The sequence below is a fragment of the Perna viridis genome, chromosome 11, assembly GCF_037379345.1.
Source record: "Perna viridis isolate PV_CMFRI_1.1 ecotype Kerala chromosome 11, ASM3737934v1, whole genome shotgun sequence".
NCBI classification, from domain to species: Eukaryota; Metazoa; Mollusca; class Bivalvia; order Mytilida; family Mytilidae; genus Perna; species Perna viridis.
The window spans coordinates 31,596,933-31,615,990 of record NC_142455.1 but is presented as its reverse complement, the minus strand read 5'-3'; the positions used below and the strand labels follow the sequence as shown (position 1 = coordinate 31,615,990).

Sequence of the window (19,058 nt, the reverse complement as noted above, 5' to 3'; positions counted from 1 at the left end):
TGCTTATCCATTACGTAATGGAGATGACATTATTCTACCTTATTGTTGACTCTCTATTACAAATAATTCTTTCATTCCAGCAACAATTAGGCAATGGAATAGTCTTGATCCAAATATACGAAATTCTAATTCAATTTGTGTTTTCAAACATGCAATAAGAGGTACCGGGTGGTACGACCGTGTAGTGCCAAGACATTACTCTTATGGCCCAAGGAAATTGAATATAATCTAAACTCAACTGAGATGTTTGGCATCATTTCTTAACTTTGACCTGTACAAAGCCAAACTTATTTCGGACTCTGCCTGTAGATGTGGTTCAGGAAATGAAGATGTAAAACATTTTTTCTTTGAATGTAGAAAATATAATGATTATAGAATAGAACTTTTTGACAATCTGCACTGGCTACCTATTGAGATGACCATAGATATACACATGCTTACCTGTGGTAATTCTGAACTTTCATATGATCAAAATGTAAGAATATTTAAATCGGTATTTGAATATATAAGGAAATCTAAATGGTTTCTCATTGTGTAATCATAAGTCTCAAAAACACACCATCAACATTTGACCCTTTTGGATATATTTCTCTTATAAATTTATAATAGAAAATGAGTGCGCGTTCTTGTACCTTGATTTATGTACTTCTATTATATATATATTGTAGAAAGCAATGATTAGCACCTGTTTGTGTATTGCTATATCCTGACCTACAAAAAAATTAGCAATAAGGCAATCAGAAAAATAAAAACATTCACCGACCAGTATTTAGAAAGAAATACTATATACATATGGCAATTTTTTTTCACGTGAAATTCATGTTAATCGAGCTTCACATGAAATTAAACATGATTTTCACAAGAAATTCACTTAATAAAAATTTCATGTGAATGCTCAATTTACATGAATTGCAAGTGAACTCTGTCACAAAGTTTATTTGCTCAATTCAGGTGAAAATCATGTGAAATAATTTTGCATTTGTAGCAGGTAATTTTCATGGGTGCAAATTTCGTGATTTAATCTTTAAATGGGGATGTCAAATTTCTGCTGTCTTTATTTTTCGGGTCTTCAGATTGAATGGAATGGAAGTAAATGTAAAACATATGGACTTAAATGTGTGTGCTTTTATTTTTGCGATTTCCTAAACCTCAAGAATATAGCCAAAATTAAGAACCTCATGAAAATTTCCTGCTTTACAGTACTATGCAGAAGTGATAAAATGTGATTTTTTTTCAGATAACAACAAAGAAAAAGATTCACCATCTGCAGGCATTACCTTAGGCAGCTCTATTTCAGCTAATCTTCCCAGCAAACCATCAAATACCATCCTGAACAGTGATGTACCATCAAGTACCGTCCTGAACAGTGCTGTACCAAAACATGAACCAGATAAAAAAAATATTCTTAAAACCGAAAAAGAAAATGTCGCTTCTTTTAAAGAACCAAATACCAATTCAGACAGTAAAAGTATTGGTGACACTGGTACATCGAAGCCTGAAAATTTGATTTCTTCGTTTGCCCAAAGTTTGTTATCAAGTGCTAAATCTAATGACTGTGTTATTAAACCTAAATATGAGATGCCTCCTTTTCATAGACCACCTCAACAACAAGCTCCTCCTCATCCTCTTATGGCACAGAGATTTCCAGGACCAAGGCAGCAAGGTCCCGAGTCTCTTATGTCAAATAAATCTCATGCTCCACTCATACAAGGTAGTCCATCAAGTAACAGCCAAAATTCTTCAGAATGTAAAGGACAAACTACATCACAGTCATCTATGGAACAGTTCCAGCATTACCAAAATAATAAATGGTCCCACAATGAGACCCAGTCAGAGAGCAAAGGTGAAGATAATCAAGATGGAGAAGATGATGAGGAAGAAATAGATACAGGATACTGTCTGTATTGTGATATCCATTTTACCAACCCCGATGTAAGTTCTGAACTAGACTGAATGTTGTCCGGAATTATTATACCCTCTTTTAAAAGAGAGGATGATACTTTTTCCCAAGCCTTTAACATTTCTCTCATGTTTAGGTGGCAGTCAAAATTTAGCTTTAACTTTTTTAAAGATGATTTTTGTTACCACATGTTTTCCTGAATTCACATTATAAAATATTTAAAGCTAATATAAACAAACATTATTGAGCAATTATGTTTTCCAATCCATTGTATATTTATTTGTTTTTATGTAGTTTTGGTCACATATTTCACAGATCTATTGGGTAGCATGAACTCATATTTTGTTCTCAGCTTCGACACGAAGAGTTGTTAGTTTTATTTTTTCTTCAATTCAACCAAACCTTAACTTTCTCTTTGACATCACTTTGTGAAAACAGCATGCTAATATAAAATTTCCTGTTGCATTTATTACCAATTTCATCAAACTCACTGACTCCTAAACAACTAGGGTCAGTAGGTAGGCAAAACTTTTTGACTGGTTTGTTTTGGAAAAACATTCAGACTTGAATAGTGCTTGTCAAAAAATGGTTAAATAGACTTTAGAGTGGGCACCAAAAAATATGATCAGTAGGGTAAGCAGAAACACTGGTAATTTGTTTTTTGCCTAAGGCAGAAATTTTTTTCTGTAAAAAAAAACAATATTAATTATCCAGGGGTTTCAATATTTTTTTTGCAATGCAGGTACCTTTGGTTTTATAGGAGGTAGTTTTCATTATTTTCTTATATCAACATATATGAAATTTCAAAATTCTGGAGACACCTTTCAGTAGCTTAGTAGGGTAAAAGTACTTGGTACTACCTCTTAATGAAAGGCCTGATAATCATTTATGATATTATATATATATATATATTTTTATGTATGGCCATCTTGGTAAGTATAAATTGAAAACAAGTAAAATTCCAATGAAACTACATGTACAAGGCCATGATATTTGTACACTAGTGAGATTTTTAAAATTACTTTTGTACTTTTCTATCTGTAATCTATCTTGTTTGATCTGTTAGTCATACTGGAAACACACAAGAGGTATTCAGCATACTCAGTATTTAATGGATTATGAAAGAAAGAAACGTGAGGAAGGAGAACAGTTCTTTAAGACAGAAATAGTTGATGCTGGTGAGTAATATACAGTTTTTTATTGTTCATTTAATCATCACTTTAATTTATATTCTATCACTTTTGATGCCAGTGAGACCTGCATTAATTCTGTGGCATACCAAACTTGACCTGACATTCAGTACTGTTTATTATCTGCATGTACAAAAATATGATTTTTAACATTTTATCATTTAATTTTTTATCACCCTATATATGATGTATATAGATTTTAATCTGAAAAAAATGTCAATTATATATTTGTGCAAAAATCAACTGTTAGGTGCCTACAGCCAGCACAGTATGATTAGCCCATGGTGGATTACACCAACTTCAATGTATACCATGTAGCAGTACATGAAAGCTGGTGTAGTTTTTAAAACATTTGCTTTGTGTGTTGCTAAAGCAAATATTCAGATGTTTATCATTATCATCAGGACCTAAAGAGGAGAAACGTGATGCTCTGGGAAGAAAAATTCTATCTGCTGAAGAAAGAAGGCAAATTGAAGAAGATAAACGTAAAGCTATGCAGAATCAAATCAAACTTTTACTGGCTTCAACAGGAGAGGGCAGTGAGGGAAAGTATGACTTTAACAAGGCTAACTGGATGGAGTTGGACCCTCAACATAAACCTGGTATACCAGCTAAGGATAAAGATTTCAATCCTAGTGATTTGGGAAAGGAACAGTTCCCAGATGAATTCTATTGTGAAGTAAGTTTGCTGATCTACTGGGTGTTTAACAGTACATAAATGCCATATGCATCAGTGATTTATCAAATATTCCCTGTGTAATATATTTTGATAGTTCATGTGTGAAAAATACTCAGTAATATAGAATTTATATCTCAACTTTCTCCAACCAAAACATCCAAGTTCTTTTACTGTACTTGGCATCACTGATGGTTTAGTATATCAATCCATCAATCACAAATTTTGAAATTCATTTTAAACTAACAATTGTATATTGAGACGATCTATAAGAATTATATATCAATTAGTAATCTTTATTAATTAAAGTATAATTACTTATACTATTAATGATCAATTCATGGACAGAACAAGTTCCACACACTTGTTTATTATTTTTGGCACTTGTGATCACATTTTGGTTACATTGTATTTACATTTCCCATTATTTATCCTCTAAGAATACCAAATATCATAAAGGACTCCCTGTTAAATGTTAATTATAGATATATAGAATCTATAATGATAGTGAATTGATAATGAAAATTTCTTGAGATGTGAGGAATTTCATAATTTACAAGCTAAAGTTGTAGATTCTGTGTCTTTTAATCTTTCAAAAAGAAAACTTAATTGGTATCCATGTTATATGGGAAATTCTAGCTATTATCTGTCTATGACGTCAACATTTATTATAGGAGAACAATATATGAATGGTCACAACATTTTCCACCAATGAGATTTTGTAGGCAATGTGATCCAATCACACAACAAATTGCCTCTTTCTATTTTGGCTAATCAGTGCCTGAGAGGAAGTTCTCTAAAGATGAGACATTTTTCTCATACCGGTCAAAAATCAATTTAAAATTAGAGAAGTAATGATATCACTGACATTTTATTGGCTCATTTTGACCAAAGGTTCCAGTGAGCTGATTCCATCACTTTGCGCCGTCATCCATAAACTATCTCACACTTGACCAATTTTAGCCAAACTTGTTAGAAATGATGTATGCAAGAGCCTTTACAAAAAATCCACTTTTGGTTCAACTTGATAAAACAATTCAAGATGGCTACTAGATGCCTTTATTTTATACCTCATATCATTGACAGTGAAAAAGAAATTGCATTTCTGCATTTCAGATAACCTATTAAATAAGGTTTTATGGAAAGACTTCTACTGTGATTCACACACTGCCTGATTCATACAGAAAATAACACTTAAGTTGGGTATTCATCTGCATACTCTTGAAAGACCAGAGGCCAATTTTACCAACACTAAACACAATGTGTATTCATGTTTGGGAGTCTTCTGATGCATTCTCAACTTTTTTTTCATATTTAACACTACTGTTTTACAGATATGTGATGTTAAATGTACTGGCTCTGTGACTTTTAAGATGCATATGGAAGGGAACAAGCACAAGACGGTATGTTGATCATTATTAACTCCAAAAAGATATACCATTTGAACAATTAATTTACTGAATTTTAATCCATGTCTATAATTCATAACTCCAAGTTATATACCATCGTAACAATTTTTTGGTTGAATTTTTATACTTTGTTTGCGGATGGGATATATTAATCACCCCCTTTGTCAATCTGTCTGTCCATCTGTCCACATTTCTTGTAAGCACAACTCCTCCTGAACCCCACAGTGGATTTTGATGAATTCACATCAAATGTAGATGTACATGAAGGAATATAATTACTGTCCTACAATGGGAGACAATCCAACTTAAGGGTTTTACATGGGATATATTAATCACCCCCTTTGTCAATCTGTCTGTCCATCTATCCACATTTCTTGTAAGCACAACTCCTCCTGAACCCCACAGTGGATTTTGATGAATTCACATCAAATGTAGATGTACATGAAGGAATATAATTACTGTCCTACAATGGGAGACAATCCAACTTAAGGGTTTTACATGATAAACCTCTTAAGGGCAATGCATTCTATAGTAAATGGTTTTTGATGAAATTTTATAGGAAGGTTGGTAATCATATGTAGATGTGCATGAAGGAATATAATTACTGTCCTACAATGGGAGACCATCCAACTTAAGGGTTTTACATGATAAACCTCTTAAGGGCAATGCCTTCTATAGTAAATGGTTTTTGATGAAATTTTATAGGAAGGTTGGTAATCATATGTAGATGTGAATGAAGGAATATAATTACTGTCTAAGAACTTCAAAGGGAGATAATCCAAATTAAAGGTTTTGCATGTTAAAACCTCACAAGCACAAGTCTTCCTAAACCACTCAATGGATTTTGTTGAAACTTTAAGGGAAAGTTTGGCATTATACGAAGATGTGCATGAAGGGATATATAGGTACTGTCAAAGAACTCCAAAGTGATATAATTTAATTTACGGTTAAATATTTAAGTTCATTGGAAGAGGGGGGTATTCTTCTTGTCAGCTTGCTCAAAGTATTCCTAGTTACCCCTGTTTTTATAAATCCCTCAGACAGTTTATATATCTTTAGTCCAATATGTCATTTGCTCTGCTATAGGAAACAATCAAAAAGTTGAACTAATGGTTATAGTATTTTATGTCTATCTAATTTTGTTGTACCTTATCATGCAGATCTAATCCCATATAAATATATAAATAATAATTAAAAGGTGAAAAGAAACTAAATACAAATTAAATATAACTGTAAGAGTATCTCTTCTCATTTTCTGTGTTCTATTTGTATTTAGTTCCTTTTTATCTTTAGAATGTGGCTGTTATTCACTTTTTATTATTCATAAATCAATAAAAGTAGATTTTTTTCCATATTTATGTCTCTTGTACTTATGAAGTCAGCAATGAAACATTTTTAACAAATTTTCTAAGTGAACTCTTAGGAGATTAATGGTAGATTGTTTATATCTGTTTTAATTTTGTCTGATATTCTATGTTCTTCTTTATGCTATTTGTATTCATTGTCAAGTTACAAATTCACTGTCTATCTTCTTTTTTTTCAGAAAGAGAAAGGTATAGTAGCACTACTTACAATAGATTTTTGTTAATATCAGCCATGACAATAATTTCCATACACAGGCAAAATTATTTCACATGATTTTCACACGAATTTCACATGATTTTCACCTGAAATGAGCAAATAAACAAAGTGACAGAGTTCACGTGAAATTCGGGTGAATGGAGACTTCACGTGAAATTCACATGAAAAGTTCACATGAAATTCATGTTTAGCGAATTTCACATGAAAATCATGTTAATTTCATGTGAAGCTCGATTAACATGAATTTCACGTGAAAAATATTTGCCTGTGTAGGCATATATGAAAAATAATAAAATTATATTTTGTAAAATTTACTCATACAGTTAACACTTGCTTTACAGTAACAATATTTCAGATCGGATGGTTAACATGTTGGAAAACAGGTTGATAAGAGATATCAGAAGTGACAGAAAGTGTTACACATGGCCCCTGGCCCTGTCAAGTGTGGAATAATGCAAATTTGTCTAAAGCACAAAAACCACAAATATTGGTACCCAGGAACAATTTTGATTTCACAGTATAAATATTAATGGGCCCACCAACCAAAGCCTAGGTGAAAAAGAAGAAACCCTTTTCTTTCAAAGTTCAAAGTTCAAAAGTCAAGATCTTCGCCCTGAAAAAAATATTATTTCCATTTGTTGTACACTGCTGTAGTTCCTTTGACACCCCACTGAATTATTAAGTTGTATGCCTTTAAAAAAGTCAAGTCTTTCTTTCTTTGCAGCTGCTAGTAATAAAAAAATTAGTTTTCCCAGTAATATGAAAATAATACCATGTGACAAGCCTGCTCTTATAAATAAAAGTTTGGAGACTATACCAGATCCAATTATAGGTAAGGTAATTTATAGATCGTTGACTTAAAAGAAATAAGTGGATGAAACATCAAAATGCAGTTTATGACTGAAAATATAACAACCTCTGGATTTCAGCTCTAACTGGGAGTGAAGATTAGGTGCACTGGTAGTTCAAGCATCTCCTGCTTTCCTAGAAACACCCTCTGAGTTATTTTGTAGACACGAGGATCATGCAACTTGCATTACTAGTCTATAGACTCTTACCTAAACCCTTGCTACATGTATTTTAAATAATTCAAGTTTGTTATGATGTATGGTATTTTCTGGTAATGAACAATAGTGTAGACTGATTCCATTTGGATGCTGTAGGTTTACAGTATGTGACAGAGTTCCAGAGACAGGAAGACAGACCTAGATATGTCTGTAACATGTGTGAATCCCGGTGTGATAATAATTCCATTCTCTCTCATATTGTTGGATTAAAACATCGACTGAAATATTTCGTAAGTTTTACTCTTGCTTTTAGGCAAAAAATAAATAGTAGTCTTATTTCCTGCTACCAACAAGAAAAAATCGGGTAGGTAGGGAGGGAAATCAATTTATTTTTTTAAAAACATTTTACATTTCGTTTATAATGGGGAAACAGTCTGGACTTTAACTCTACTTAAGCACATACGTAGGCACATAAAAAAAGTAGTGTAGGTAGGGTAGCAGGAAACTGACATTATTTTTTTTTGCCTTTGGGGAAAAAATGTCAATTTTGCTTAAGTATGTACTCCTTATGATGTATCTTTCTAAATAATGCCAAATGAAATAGTTCTAGTTATTGAGAGGAAGTATTTAATGTTAACCTTATATTTGTATAGTTATACTGTGGAAAAGGCACTACCTTAAATGCTGGAAGTGAATTTTAAATCCTTAAAATGAAATTGAATTATTTGCAGATCTGTATATAGTGGTAGACATGGTCATAGATAGAACTTTTAATTACAGTCAGACACATTACAAACAACATAGAGCTTTTTACCATCAATTACCAACAATAAGAACAACAATGAATTATAATAATAGAACCTACAGACACACAGACATTGGACATACACGTGTTGTATATAATAAAGGAAGAATGTGTCATGCATTAAAACTTAAACTAAGTTATCAAGCACTAAAATTTACTGAACAAATGCAAAGCAGAATGAATAATTAAATAAATTAGTGAATAAAACAGAAATATTTTGAAACAGTCAACAGATAATTACTAAGATCTGCAGGAGCTACACCTGCTTGAGCTGCTATTCTATGTGTTGGTAATACTTTTGAACTAGTCTTTGTGTCGATCTCGTAACCAGCTCATTCCAGGATTTGGCTCCTAGTCTTTGTGTCGATCTCATAAAGCAGCTCATTCCAGGGTTTGGCTCCTAGTGTGTGTTGATCTCGTAAAGCAGCTTATTCCAGGATTTGGCTCCCAGTCTCTGTGTCAATCTCGTAAAGTAGCTCATTCCAGGGTTTGGCTCCTAGTGTTTTTGTCATAAAGCAACTCATTCCAGGGTTTAGCTCCTAGACTTTGTGTCGTAAAGCAGCTCATTCCAGGGTTTGGCTTCTAGTCTTTGTGTCGTAAAGCAGCTCATTCCAGGGTTTGGCTCCTAGTCTTTGTGTCGTAAAGCAGCTCATTCCAGGGTTTGGCTCCTAGTCTTTGTGTCATAAAGCAACTCATTCCAGGGTTGGGCTCCTAGTCTTTGTGTCGTAAAGCAGCTCATTCCAGGGTTTGGCTCTTAGTCTTTGTGTCATAAAGCAGCTCATTCCAGGATTTGGCTGTAGTATACTTAAGTTTTTGGATCAGGATGTCCTTCCATTCATCACTTTATTTGTCCATTAAATTTTTGTTTCTCCAACTCCTCCTAAACTTCTTGAATAAGTAAAGCCATCATGCAACTGCTATTTTGACTATTGTTCTGATTGAATTTGAGGTTTCCATTAGTGTCAACGTGTTCATTTAGATGGATGGTTGGGGATACCCATTTATATCTACAACACACCTTAATTGTCTTATATTTTAGATTTTACACTGTGCATTTTCAATAATGTTTTTTTCATCCTTTTGTGAGCTATGCTGACAGTAATTTTAGTATTAGATATGTGACAATACCAAGTTTTTTAGGCTTACATAAGGTCATGTCATAAGCAACACGTTTTTAGCAGTACCAGGTATACCAAAGTTGACATCTCTTCCATAGCATCCTCCTTTGTTATAAGGTGTATAATTAATGATTAAACATGTACATGAAGCAAGAAAGCTATTGTTAGATGAAGAGAGAATGATATGAGTTTTGTAAAATATGTTTTATAAGTGATGAAAAAGTCCATTCAAAGTATTTTTTTTTATTTCAAGGCCTTTCCTTTCCTCTTGCTGCAGCCTTGTTACCCATTTTTATTGCCATATCTAGAAAATAAAAACCAAAAAAAATCACCTGATTCCATCACCTTTTCAGGCAATGAACAATGTAAAATGCACCCTCGATACTTTTTTGAGGTTATAAAAAGGTAGGAAGGAATGCTTCCTTCCAGTTCCTCATTGATTTTCAAGAAAATAGGCCGGAGAACAAAACAAATTAACTTTAAAGGCATTAGAGGTGGATGATATTTTAAAATCTTATGTTCTGTTAAATTTTTATTTTTATATTCAGAAAGAGCATTACCCAGACAGTTACCAAAAGATGGTGTCATTCAGCTCAAAGAAGAAATCAGAACAGAATGGATTTGCTGAAGAATTTGCACGTGATGTGGAAGCCCAAGAAGGACGCCAGGATGTAAAGGTCAAATTAGAGGTTGATATCTCAACAGAGCTGGCAGCTGCTGACCTGATTAAAAGTGGTGTTTTAGATCATCTATTAGAAGGTTACTATTCAGGATGATATTTTAATTGATTTTGAATATAATTTTTGCTATAAATTAGCGACTGTATTATGTTTTTATCTTATGTGTCTTTTTTCTACATTGTTTATCTAATATTGATTAAATCACATTTAGATATAAATCACAAATAGCAATTTTAAAATTTAATTTATTTTTAGTTATTTTTTTAAAAGCTAACAGTAATATATGTTAAGCATTCAGTTTCTCTATAGATTAGTCTGATTTTCTTTTTATTAATAGTTTCATTTTATATATTTTGGGGCCTTTTACAGCTTGCTTTATGGGGTTTTCCCATTATTGAAGGCCATGTGGTGACCTGTAGATGTTTACCAGTAATTGCTTGGTGTTTCGTGGATGACTATCTCATTGGCAATCATACCACATCTCCTTTTTGGGGTTTTTTGATCCTTCAGGATTAAAATACCTTATTTCACTGATCTATGCCTGGAACTTCCCTACTTTTTCTGAATTATATGAAAATATAGTCCAAATTTAATTCATTTTATTTCATTCAATACATCTTTTATAACCAGTAAATATGTTTCTGTCAATTATTCAACTCATTAATATTCCATTACTTTTGCATAATTAATTTAAGATCTAGTCTTCAATCCAACTGAAGATTTGAGGGAGACCTTTTTGGCCTTTGAAGATGTTTAGTACTAAAATTCATTGAGGGAACTTAGTTCTTGCAGAAATTTGTTACGAAATTTTAAATGTGTTAAGCATGTTTCTTTTTACAAACTTTCCAGTCAAAATCTTCATCATATCTACAACATTATGAAACAAAAAGTGAAGAAGATTTTAAACAAGTGAAATTGGTTGGAAAAGCCAAATTGATAAAAAGTGTCTAGTTTGGAAAATGTTATGTTCGTCAAGGAAATTATTTTCTTAAGCTGAATATATAATTAGTTTTGTTTAAGTATAACTACAGTGTAAGATAAATACTCAGTTAAAATAGTTTCTGAATATAAAAGCAAATTAACTTTGGACTGGTTTAAAAATTTGTGGAAAAAGGTGAAATTGAACAAAATTTGTAAATGTGTGTGATGTTGGGTACTGTTGAAATACTGATTACAATAAATACTTCAGAAATCAGTAGTGAAGATTGACATTCAATTTCTACATATTAGGAAAGAAAAAAATATGTGAAACACAAATGTATGATTAGTTTCATTTTACACCTTGTAATCTTTGAAAGTTTGTTCTTGCTACAATTTTCACCAGAAAAAAAAGCTCAATAGAGCTTTTGTTTATTATACATTTCATGCAGATTAATAATAATAATTATTTATTTATTTATTAGAATAAAAAACCTCCAATGCTAACAGCACTTTGATTATATATAAATATAGTTTTTTAAGACTGCTGATTCCCCTTTGAAAATATTTTCTTCTTATTAGCAGTTCTGTAGGAGGTTATAGAAAGGATAAAATATAGAGTAAAAATATATATATTTGAACATTAACCATGGTGATTGGTAACTTATTGCCAAATGTATATAATAAAGTGTATTATTATTCAGTTATTCTTTTAGGATGTTTTTTGGACATACAAACAGGTTATGATTGGTACACAATTTTTGAAGGATCAAACTGCTGTGTACAATATTTTATGATATAAAGCTTTGTAAATAATTTGTCTCTTAATTACTTCTCCATAGGAACTGGTTTGACAAAGGAGAAGCTTCAACATTTAGATGTTGACAGTCTAAGACCAACAGTCCAGGAAACAGTTAAAGAAAAAATTGAACCTATCATCAAACAAGATAAAGACAGATCAGTGATTGAAAAGACCCAAAAAGAAAGGTTTCTACAAGGGGGAACAACCCATACAAGACTTCTACCTACCAAGGAGGAACGAGAACACATTCTGTCTAACCGACCAGGAAAGAGTAGACAACCGTTACCTGAGAGATCATATCCCCCACAGAGAAATCATTCTGAGGATTTTGATGAGAGATTTTCAAGAGGATATCCTGGTAATTATGTAGTTTACCATTGCCAAAGTATAATAGAGTAACTTGTTTCTTTTTCATGTATTTTAGTTTGTTTCTGTCAGGTTTTTTTTCTTGTAAATTGTCATTGAAACTCATCATTAAGTTATTTAACATCAGTCACACATAGGATAAATTAAGACAGTTTAGAAAGATTGAATTTCCACCATGTAGCTATTTCCTTTGAAAGAAAATATTAAGACTTAACTTTGGTATGGCTGTGATATGAAGTAGTTCCGATAATGGCCTTAATGTGATTTTTTGGATGCTTACTTACTAGCACTAACTAAAAAGTCTAATTTAGTATAATATATTTAGCATGTAAAATGCTAGGCCATTTTACACATAAGGAATGTTTTTAATTTTTATCAGGTCCAAACCAGGTTATTGAGAATAACCTGTCCAAAATTAGAACAATCCTTATAATTTGATTTCTACTAAATGACTGTCCAAATATTAAAAATTGATTTGTTAACAAAAAAAGTTTTGTTTTTGATTATTTGAATCGAAAACCAATCAACATTAATGACATCATAGTTCCAAAATAACCTGGTTTGTTGGAAGAGAACCAACCAATCAGAAAGCTTGTTACAAATCAAATTGAACTATATCCATCCTCACGATAATGTTCTATATGACTTTAACCTATGAGGTCATTGAATGGTACATGTATGTGTATCATTAATATTTAGGGAAAATATCATTCTTCTAAAAACCTGTGTTTTACTGTAATTTCTCTTTATTTCCAGACAGAAGAACAATGCCTGATCCATATTACCAGAGAAGAGGTTTGTATACTATAGACTTTTGAGGGAAGACATGATATGATCAGAGTATGGATTGGATATATAGAAATGAAGCTAGGCATCACAACTAAAATATTCTATGATGTAAAGAAACTTTCATGCATGAGAAGTGTTATTTTTAATTCACTCTCAGATAAAAGGTCTGAATATCTCACCTTGAAAAACAAATGTCTGGTAACATTTTTTTTACATTTCAGAAGACCCTTATTATGTCCCAAGGTTTCCAGGTTATGGGTCCCCAATGGAGGAGGGAGGCTTTAAACCTGTTGTTGTGGACTATGGTCACAGTAAGACACCAGTGAAGGAAGTAAAGCCTCTGATTATGGATTATGGACATAATAACAAACCTGATGAAAGGACCCAGGTGTTGGACTACAGACATAGTCCAGGTTCTCGGGAGGGAAGTCTAGGTCCTAATAATAGGACTAATACCAGACCCACTCAATCAGGTAAAATCTTATTTCTCCTTAAAATTATTTATTATACATACTAAGTTTTAGGCATTCTAAATCTACATTAAATCATACCAAGTTATAGATATTGACATTTTTTAAGCATCCATTTTGTCATGGACAGTAATTTTCGAAGCATTGTTTGCTTGGTGGAAGGATGCTCAATTTCATGTGCAAATTCTTTTCTAATATTTTCTGTTTTAGAGACTTTATTAACACTAAATAAAGGGCATCAAACAAGTACAGTCGAACCTCGTTAAGTTGAAGTTGAAAGGACCATGCAAAAATGTTCGAGTTTTCCGAGGTTCAAGTAATCCGAGGTCGAGAATAAACCGGAAATACTAGTAGTTTGCTCCATGATTGTTTCTGTATTTACATCATTTGTTATGCTTGTACATGTATATGTGCTTTACTTTACACGGTATTCATAATGTCATGCATTTCATATCGGAAGATATTTTTTTTGTATGTATATCATGTTTGAAATACTGAAAGGGAGCAAGCATTTTAGTGAAATTTCCTTTTTATTTTTTCTAGATCAAAAACGCCATAGTTCATAACATGCTGCTTTGTTTGATTCAAAATCAAGAGTTTGTCAAACCATGTGCTTTACAATATTGCAATAAATTTCAGATTCACTAGTGAAACGAATGTAGTCCATTTGATTATTTATTATATAGTCAGATATCCTTACAATTCATCTGTATTTTTTTTTTTTTTAAATTTCAAAATATCAAAATATCCGATATCACTGTTAGTGTAAATTCCAAAGTGTTATAAATAAAATTTGTTTCTTTTAACAACACATGCAATTTTAAATTAATTAAATAAACAAATCAAATCATAAAGAGTGTCAACAAGTTAATTCTAATAGCCACGCTAATTTTTGTTAAAACACACTTTGATCATGATTTGTAATAAAACAATCAGTTTTCTGACTAATTAGTTGACTTCGAGACATCAGGGTTAATTAACCTCGAAGTCCTATTGAGGGGACTGATTGATTACCTCGAGTTATTCGAGGTTTCGATTCATCCGAGTTCAAGTCATCCGAGGTAAAATTGTATTGGAGTAAGGGGAGTTTTGTTGGGACTTTGTTAGTAGTTCAAGTTATCCGAGATTTCGACTCATCTGAGTTCGACACATCGAGGTTCAACTGTACATGTATATGGAGATGTAGTATATCACAGACAATACTAGGTTTAAAGTATCTTCCTTCCTAGTTAAACATCTTTCTGACCATTTGTAAACCAAGATTTTATTTACTATAAATGTATTTATTTTTGCATTGCCAATTTTTCGCAGATGGGATATTTGCTAGTATAATTTTTTTGTGTTTTAAAAACATGTAAGCGTTATATAGTGGTAAATATCCTTTTTCGTGGATACTATTTTTCACTTTCTTGTGCCCACCACAAAGATAGCAAAAAATTACTGTAAATTGTGCAATTTTCAGTTTGTTTTTCATGGTTTCTGCTTTAAATCTACATTCACGCAGTTTTAAATTCATGATCGTTCATCAAATTGTATTATAATGTTCTTCGAAAAAAATATTCGCAGCAGTATAAATTTTGCATAACAGATCTTGGGGTGGAAATAGCGAAAATAAAACTGCCTTAAAATTTTCACTGTTTTCAGAAGTACATGTAAATTAATATGTTCACAGTATTTTAAAAAAACAGCAATTCTTTAACCTTGAACTCCCTTTGGTCCTGCAATAGGTAGATGGATGTACTTAAATAGCCCACATTCCATAAATTGTAAGGAACTGAAATGTCACTTAAGGACAGATGGTTGGAAGGGTTGGTGCATCTTTTTGATATAATTTTCACTATAACAAGGTCCAAAACAAAAGAAAGATTTCTAGGCACTCATAGATGAGATGGCATCTGATTTTTTCAATTACATGTATTTACAGTTATAGGTCCATCAGGTGTAACAGAAGAAGAGAGGAAATAAGGAAGATTTCTAGGCACTCATAGATGAGATGGCATCTGATTTTTTCAATTACATGTATTTACAGTTATAGGTCCATCAGGTGTAACAGAAGAAGAGAGGGCCACCATGAAAAGGGACCATAGGGAGTTTAAAACTGAGGAGGAACTCTTCCAGGAATTTATCAAGTGGAAAAAGGCTAAAATAAACCCTGCAAACACAGCAGAGCAACACACTAAACAATGTAAGTAGAAACTATTGAAAGAGGTTGAAGTTGTCCTAATTGTTTTTTTTTTTTTTTAATGGAGCTTTAGATATTGGCATTGCATCACAAATCCACTCATGGTTGCTTTCCTTTTGATAGCTTTAGTTTTTCGTTAATTTTTTTTTTAAGGATTTTAATGGAATTTATACAGATGGGGGTTTTGGCTTTGTTGTCAATAGGATCTCCCTTTTTTGAACTAACCGAAGTTTGAAAATTGGTCTTGATTCCATTAAACCTAATTATTTGTATTTTCAATAAGTATTTAATATAATGACATGAAAAAAATTATTGGACAAACAAACATATATGATAGATCAACCCTTGAGCAAACAGTTTTTAATTGTCTGTAATAAAAGAGTTCTGCTACCACTGGCAAAAATGTCGGTTTAAGGTGATACCAATTTTTGTGGATTAGGGAAGAGATACAAGTTCATTTATTTTTGAATATGTGGTTTTGAGGTTTTCAATATACACATCAATGTGAATCTCCTTTTCATTAGAAATCAAATTTTGTCGTTAGGCCTTCCTATGAAAATTGGTACCCCACAAACAACAGTACTTTCACAGTTAACAATTTTAAGCTGGATATATGGAGTCCAGAGTTTACATGCAAATATTCCTTTCTATTTGTAGCTACAGTGACTTCTGATAACTATCAGTTCCAGCCAACTACATCCACTCCTATGCCAGTAATGGAACCAGGACAACAACCAACAGATTTGCCAAGTTATTCCACTTCAGATCAGTCCAAACACATAAAAGGGGGTAAAGGTTGTGTTAACCCTCCATTTACAATGGTAAGTAAAGTTCTATACGTACAAAGGATGTACCTAAGCAGTTAATTGAGAATTTTAATCATTCACTGTGCAAGTCCTTTTTATACCTCCCACAAAGCTGGAGGTATATGGTGATCATGCCAGATGATATTTTTTTTATATTAATAAACTGAAGAAAGCATATATAATTTATTTTAAATGATAAAGAAGATGTTTATATGATGATTTTATTTATTCTTGTCATTTTCTTACAATGAAGACAAGAAAATTCATATTTTTAGCTATGTGAGACAAACATATTCCCTTTTTTATCTGTGTTAGATATCCTTATCATACCCACGTGTTAGATAAAACATGCAATGTTATGTCAAATTAAAACATTTTATGATGTCCAATATATTCAAAGGAATTTAGCCAAGCAGAGCATTCTAATAACCGAAATTAATTCTAAAAGTGGTAAAAAGAATCAAACACCTCTAGAAAATGCAAGACAAGGACATCTCAGACACAATCTTTAGTAAGAATTCAGTGGTCTTTGACTCGTCAATGCTTGTTAGAGAACTATAAATCTTACCCTTGGGTGTCTGAGATTTTTCTGTCTTGCATTTTCAGGGGTGTTAGATTCTTGATATATCACCCACAGCTGAGAAATCATGCAAGGTTTGTGACATCACAAAAAATGTTGTATGGGGTCTTGTAAATACAATAGAATTTTGAAAAGTATGGTGTTCTGAATTGGCATCTTAATCACTTAACCATTTTTTTTAAGTGAGAAAAATAATCTATAACTGCCAGAAAATGCAAGAATAGTATTCTCAGAAACCCCTGTGTAAGATTTCAATGCTTTCAAACTCTAAATAGCTTGGTTAGTGAACCTGAAATCTTAGCCTTGAGTGTCCCAAATTTCTCCATCTTGCACTCTTGGCAGTGTTAGATTCTTAATTTCTGATAAAGAATGTCCTAGGTTAAACTAACAGCACTCTAACACACTGATTCTTAGATTTTATGATAGATATTAAAGTCCCAAAGTTAGCATTTCATTAGAATTTCATGTTCTTTTTTCAGCCTAAATTGGACTTATCTAGTAAAAAGGATTTGCCACCTCAGGCCCAGGAATTACTGGCAACACTGGTATGTATCTGTATAGAAAGACTACTCCTGTTTGGGTTTTTTTTGGTAGTGGGTAACAAAATTTCTTGAAAAGGAACTGTATGAATGATAGATATACATTTGCAAGATACCCAAATAGGTTTTATCTCTCTTAAATTAAATAATAATTTGAAAGATAGAAAGTAAAAAGTAATCTGCTTGTAACATAATTATTACTCTGTATTCCTTAAATTTGATTAATAATTAAATTGCATTTTTTCATTTAAATTCAAATGAATCACAGGCAATATAGTTTCTGAGTTGCTTTAGTGCGTGGTAAGGCAAGCAGATAGGTTTAGAATTGTCATCCTAATAATGTTAATGAATTAAAGTTATTGATGGAGATAGCTTTGTTGAAGATAATCTGTGACTGAATCCATATAAAACATTCATGAAGCAGGAGATGTATAGTGAACATCCTCTCCATCCCTATGTCTGTTCGTTTGACCCCTGTGCTGATCGGCAACTCCTCTGAAACTGCTGAATAGAATTTGACGAAGCTTTCACATATTCTTTATGACATGATGCTACTATTTTATCCTTCTATCAGAATGATTATTGGTGTTACGTGTTCCGAAACATTGACTTTATCAGGGAACCATCTTCTTATCCCTAACTCTTCAGAATCTACTGAATAAAATTTGATGAAACTTTCACAAATTCTTTATCACATGATTCAGTGTTACAGGATTTCACTTTCCTGTCATCAGGGCAAGTGCAATTTTGGTGTTGGAAAATTGATTATTAAGCCCCACTTTCAGTTTAGTATGTAGAAAGCTTGAATTTTTGTAAGGATTTTGAAAGTTATTCTCCATTCAGAGTTTTCTCATGGAAAACTAAAATTTTGAAAAAAACTAGCACCTTGAATGATGTCATATTGAACCCATCTGAATGAGACATGGGGTTTCCTTTATGTTGTCTGAGGAGGGGAGCAGGGGATATTGCCAAGTGAGCTTTACTCGCAGTATTTCTATTTTTTCATTATTTTCAGTCTAAGTCAATGATTGCAAGTGAAGATGAAGCTGCTATGGCTCTACAGGTCTCTAATGCCCTTACACAAGCCTTACTGGAATACCAACTCAAGAGCATTTCTCAAGAGGTAATATTTGTATAAATCATTTTATGTACTGTTATAACTAGTAATATAAATATTGTACTATCTTAATGTTATGTACTCTTTCAGTTTTTGACAGGTTTGAGAGAAAAGTTGTGTTTT

The 19,058-nt window shown here is 32.3% G+C and overlaps 1 protein-coding gene across 1 annotated transcript in view; it reads left to right on the top strand.

Annotated features, from left to right (window-relative positions):
* LOC148603732 (uncharacterized) overlaps window positions 1-19,058 on the top strand; it is a 33,650-nt gene that overhangs the window by 10,733 nt on the left and 3,859 nt on the right. The window contains exons 5-18 of the mRNA XM_088552408.1: window positions 1,238-1,932; window positions 2,967-3,078; window positions 3,495-3,769; window positions 5,101-5,174; window positions 7,476-7,588; window positions 7,920-8,053; window positions 10,235-10,445; window positions 12,127-12,444; window positions 13,209-13,247; window positions 13,463-13,714; window positions 15,741-15,896; window positions 16,551-16,714; window positions 17,759-17,824; window positions 18,834-18,941. Of these exons, the coding sequence (XP_088408534.1) occupies window positions 1,238-1,932; window positions 2,967-3,078; window positions 3,495-3,769; window positions 5,101-5,174; window positions 7,476-7,588; window positions 7,920-8,053; window positions 10,235-10,445; window positions 12,127-12,444; window positions 13,209-13,247; window positions 13,463-13,714; window positions 15,741-15,896; window positions 16,551-16,714; window positions 17,759-17,824; window positions 18,834-18,941 (2,717 nt within the window). The remainder of the gene's footprint in view (window positions 1-1,237; window positions 1,933-2,966; window positions 3,079-3,494; window positions 3,770-5,100; window positions 5,175-7,475; window positions 7,589-7,919; window positions 8,054-10,234; window positions 10,446-12,126; window positions 12,445-13,208; window positions 13,248-13,462; window positions 13,715-15,740; window positions 15,897-16,550; window positions 16,715-17,758; window positions 17,825-18,833; window positions 18,942-19,058) is intronic.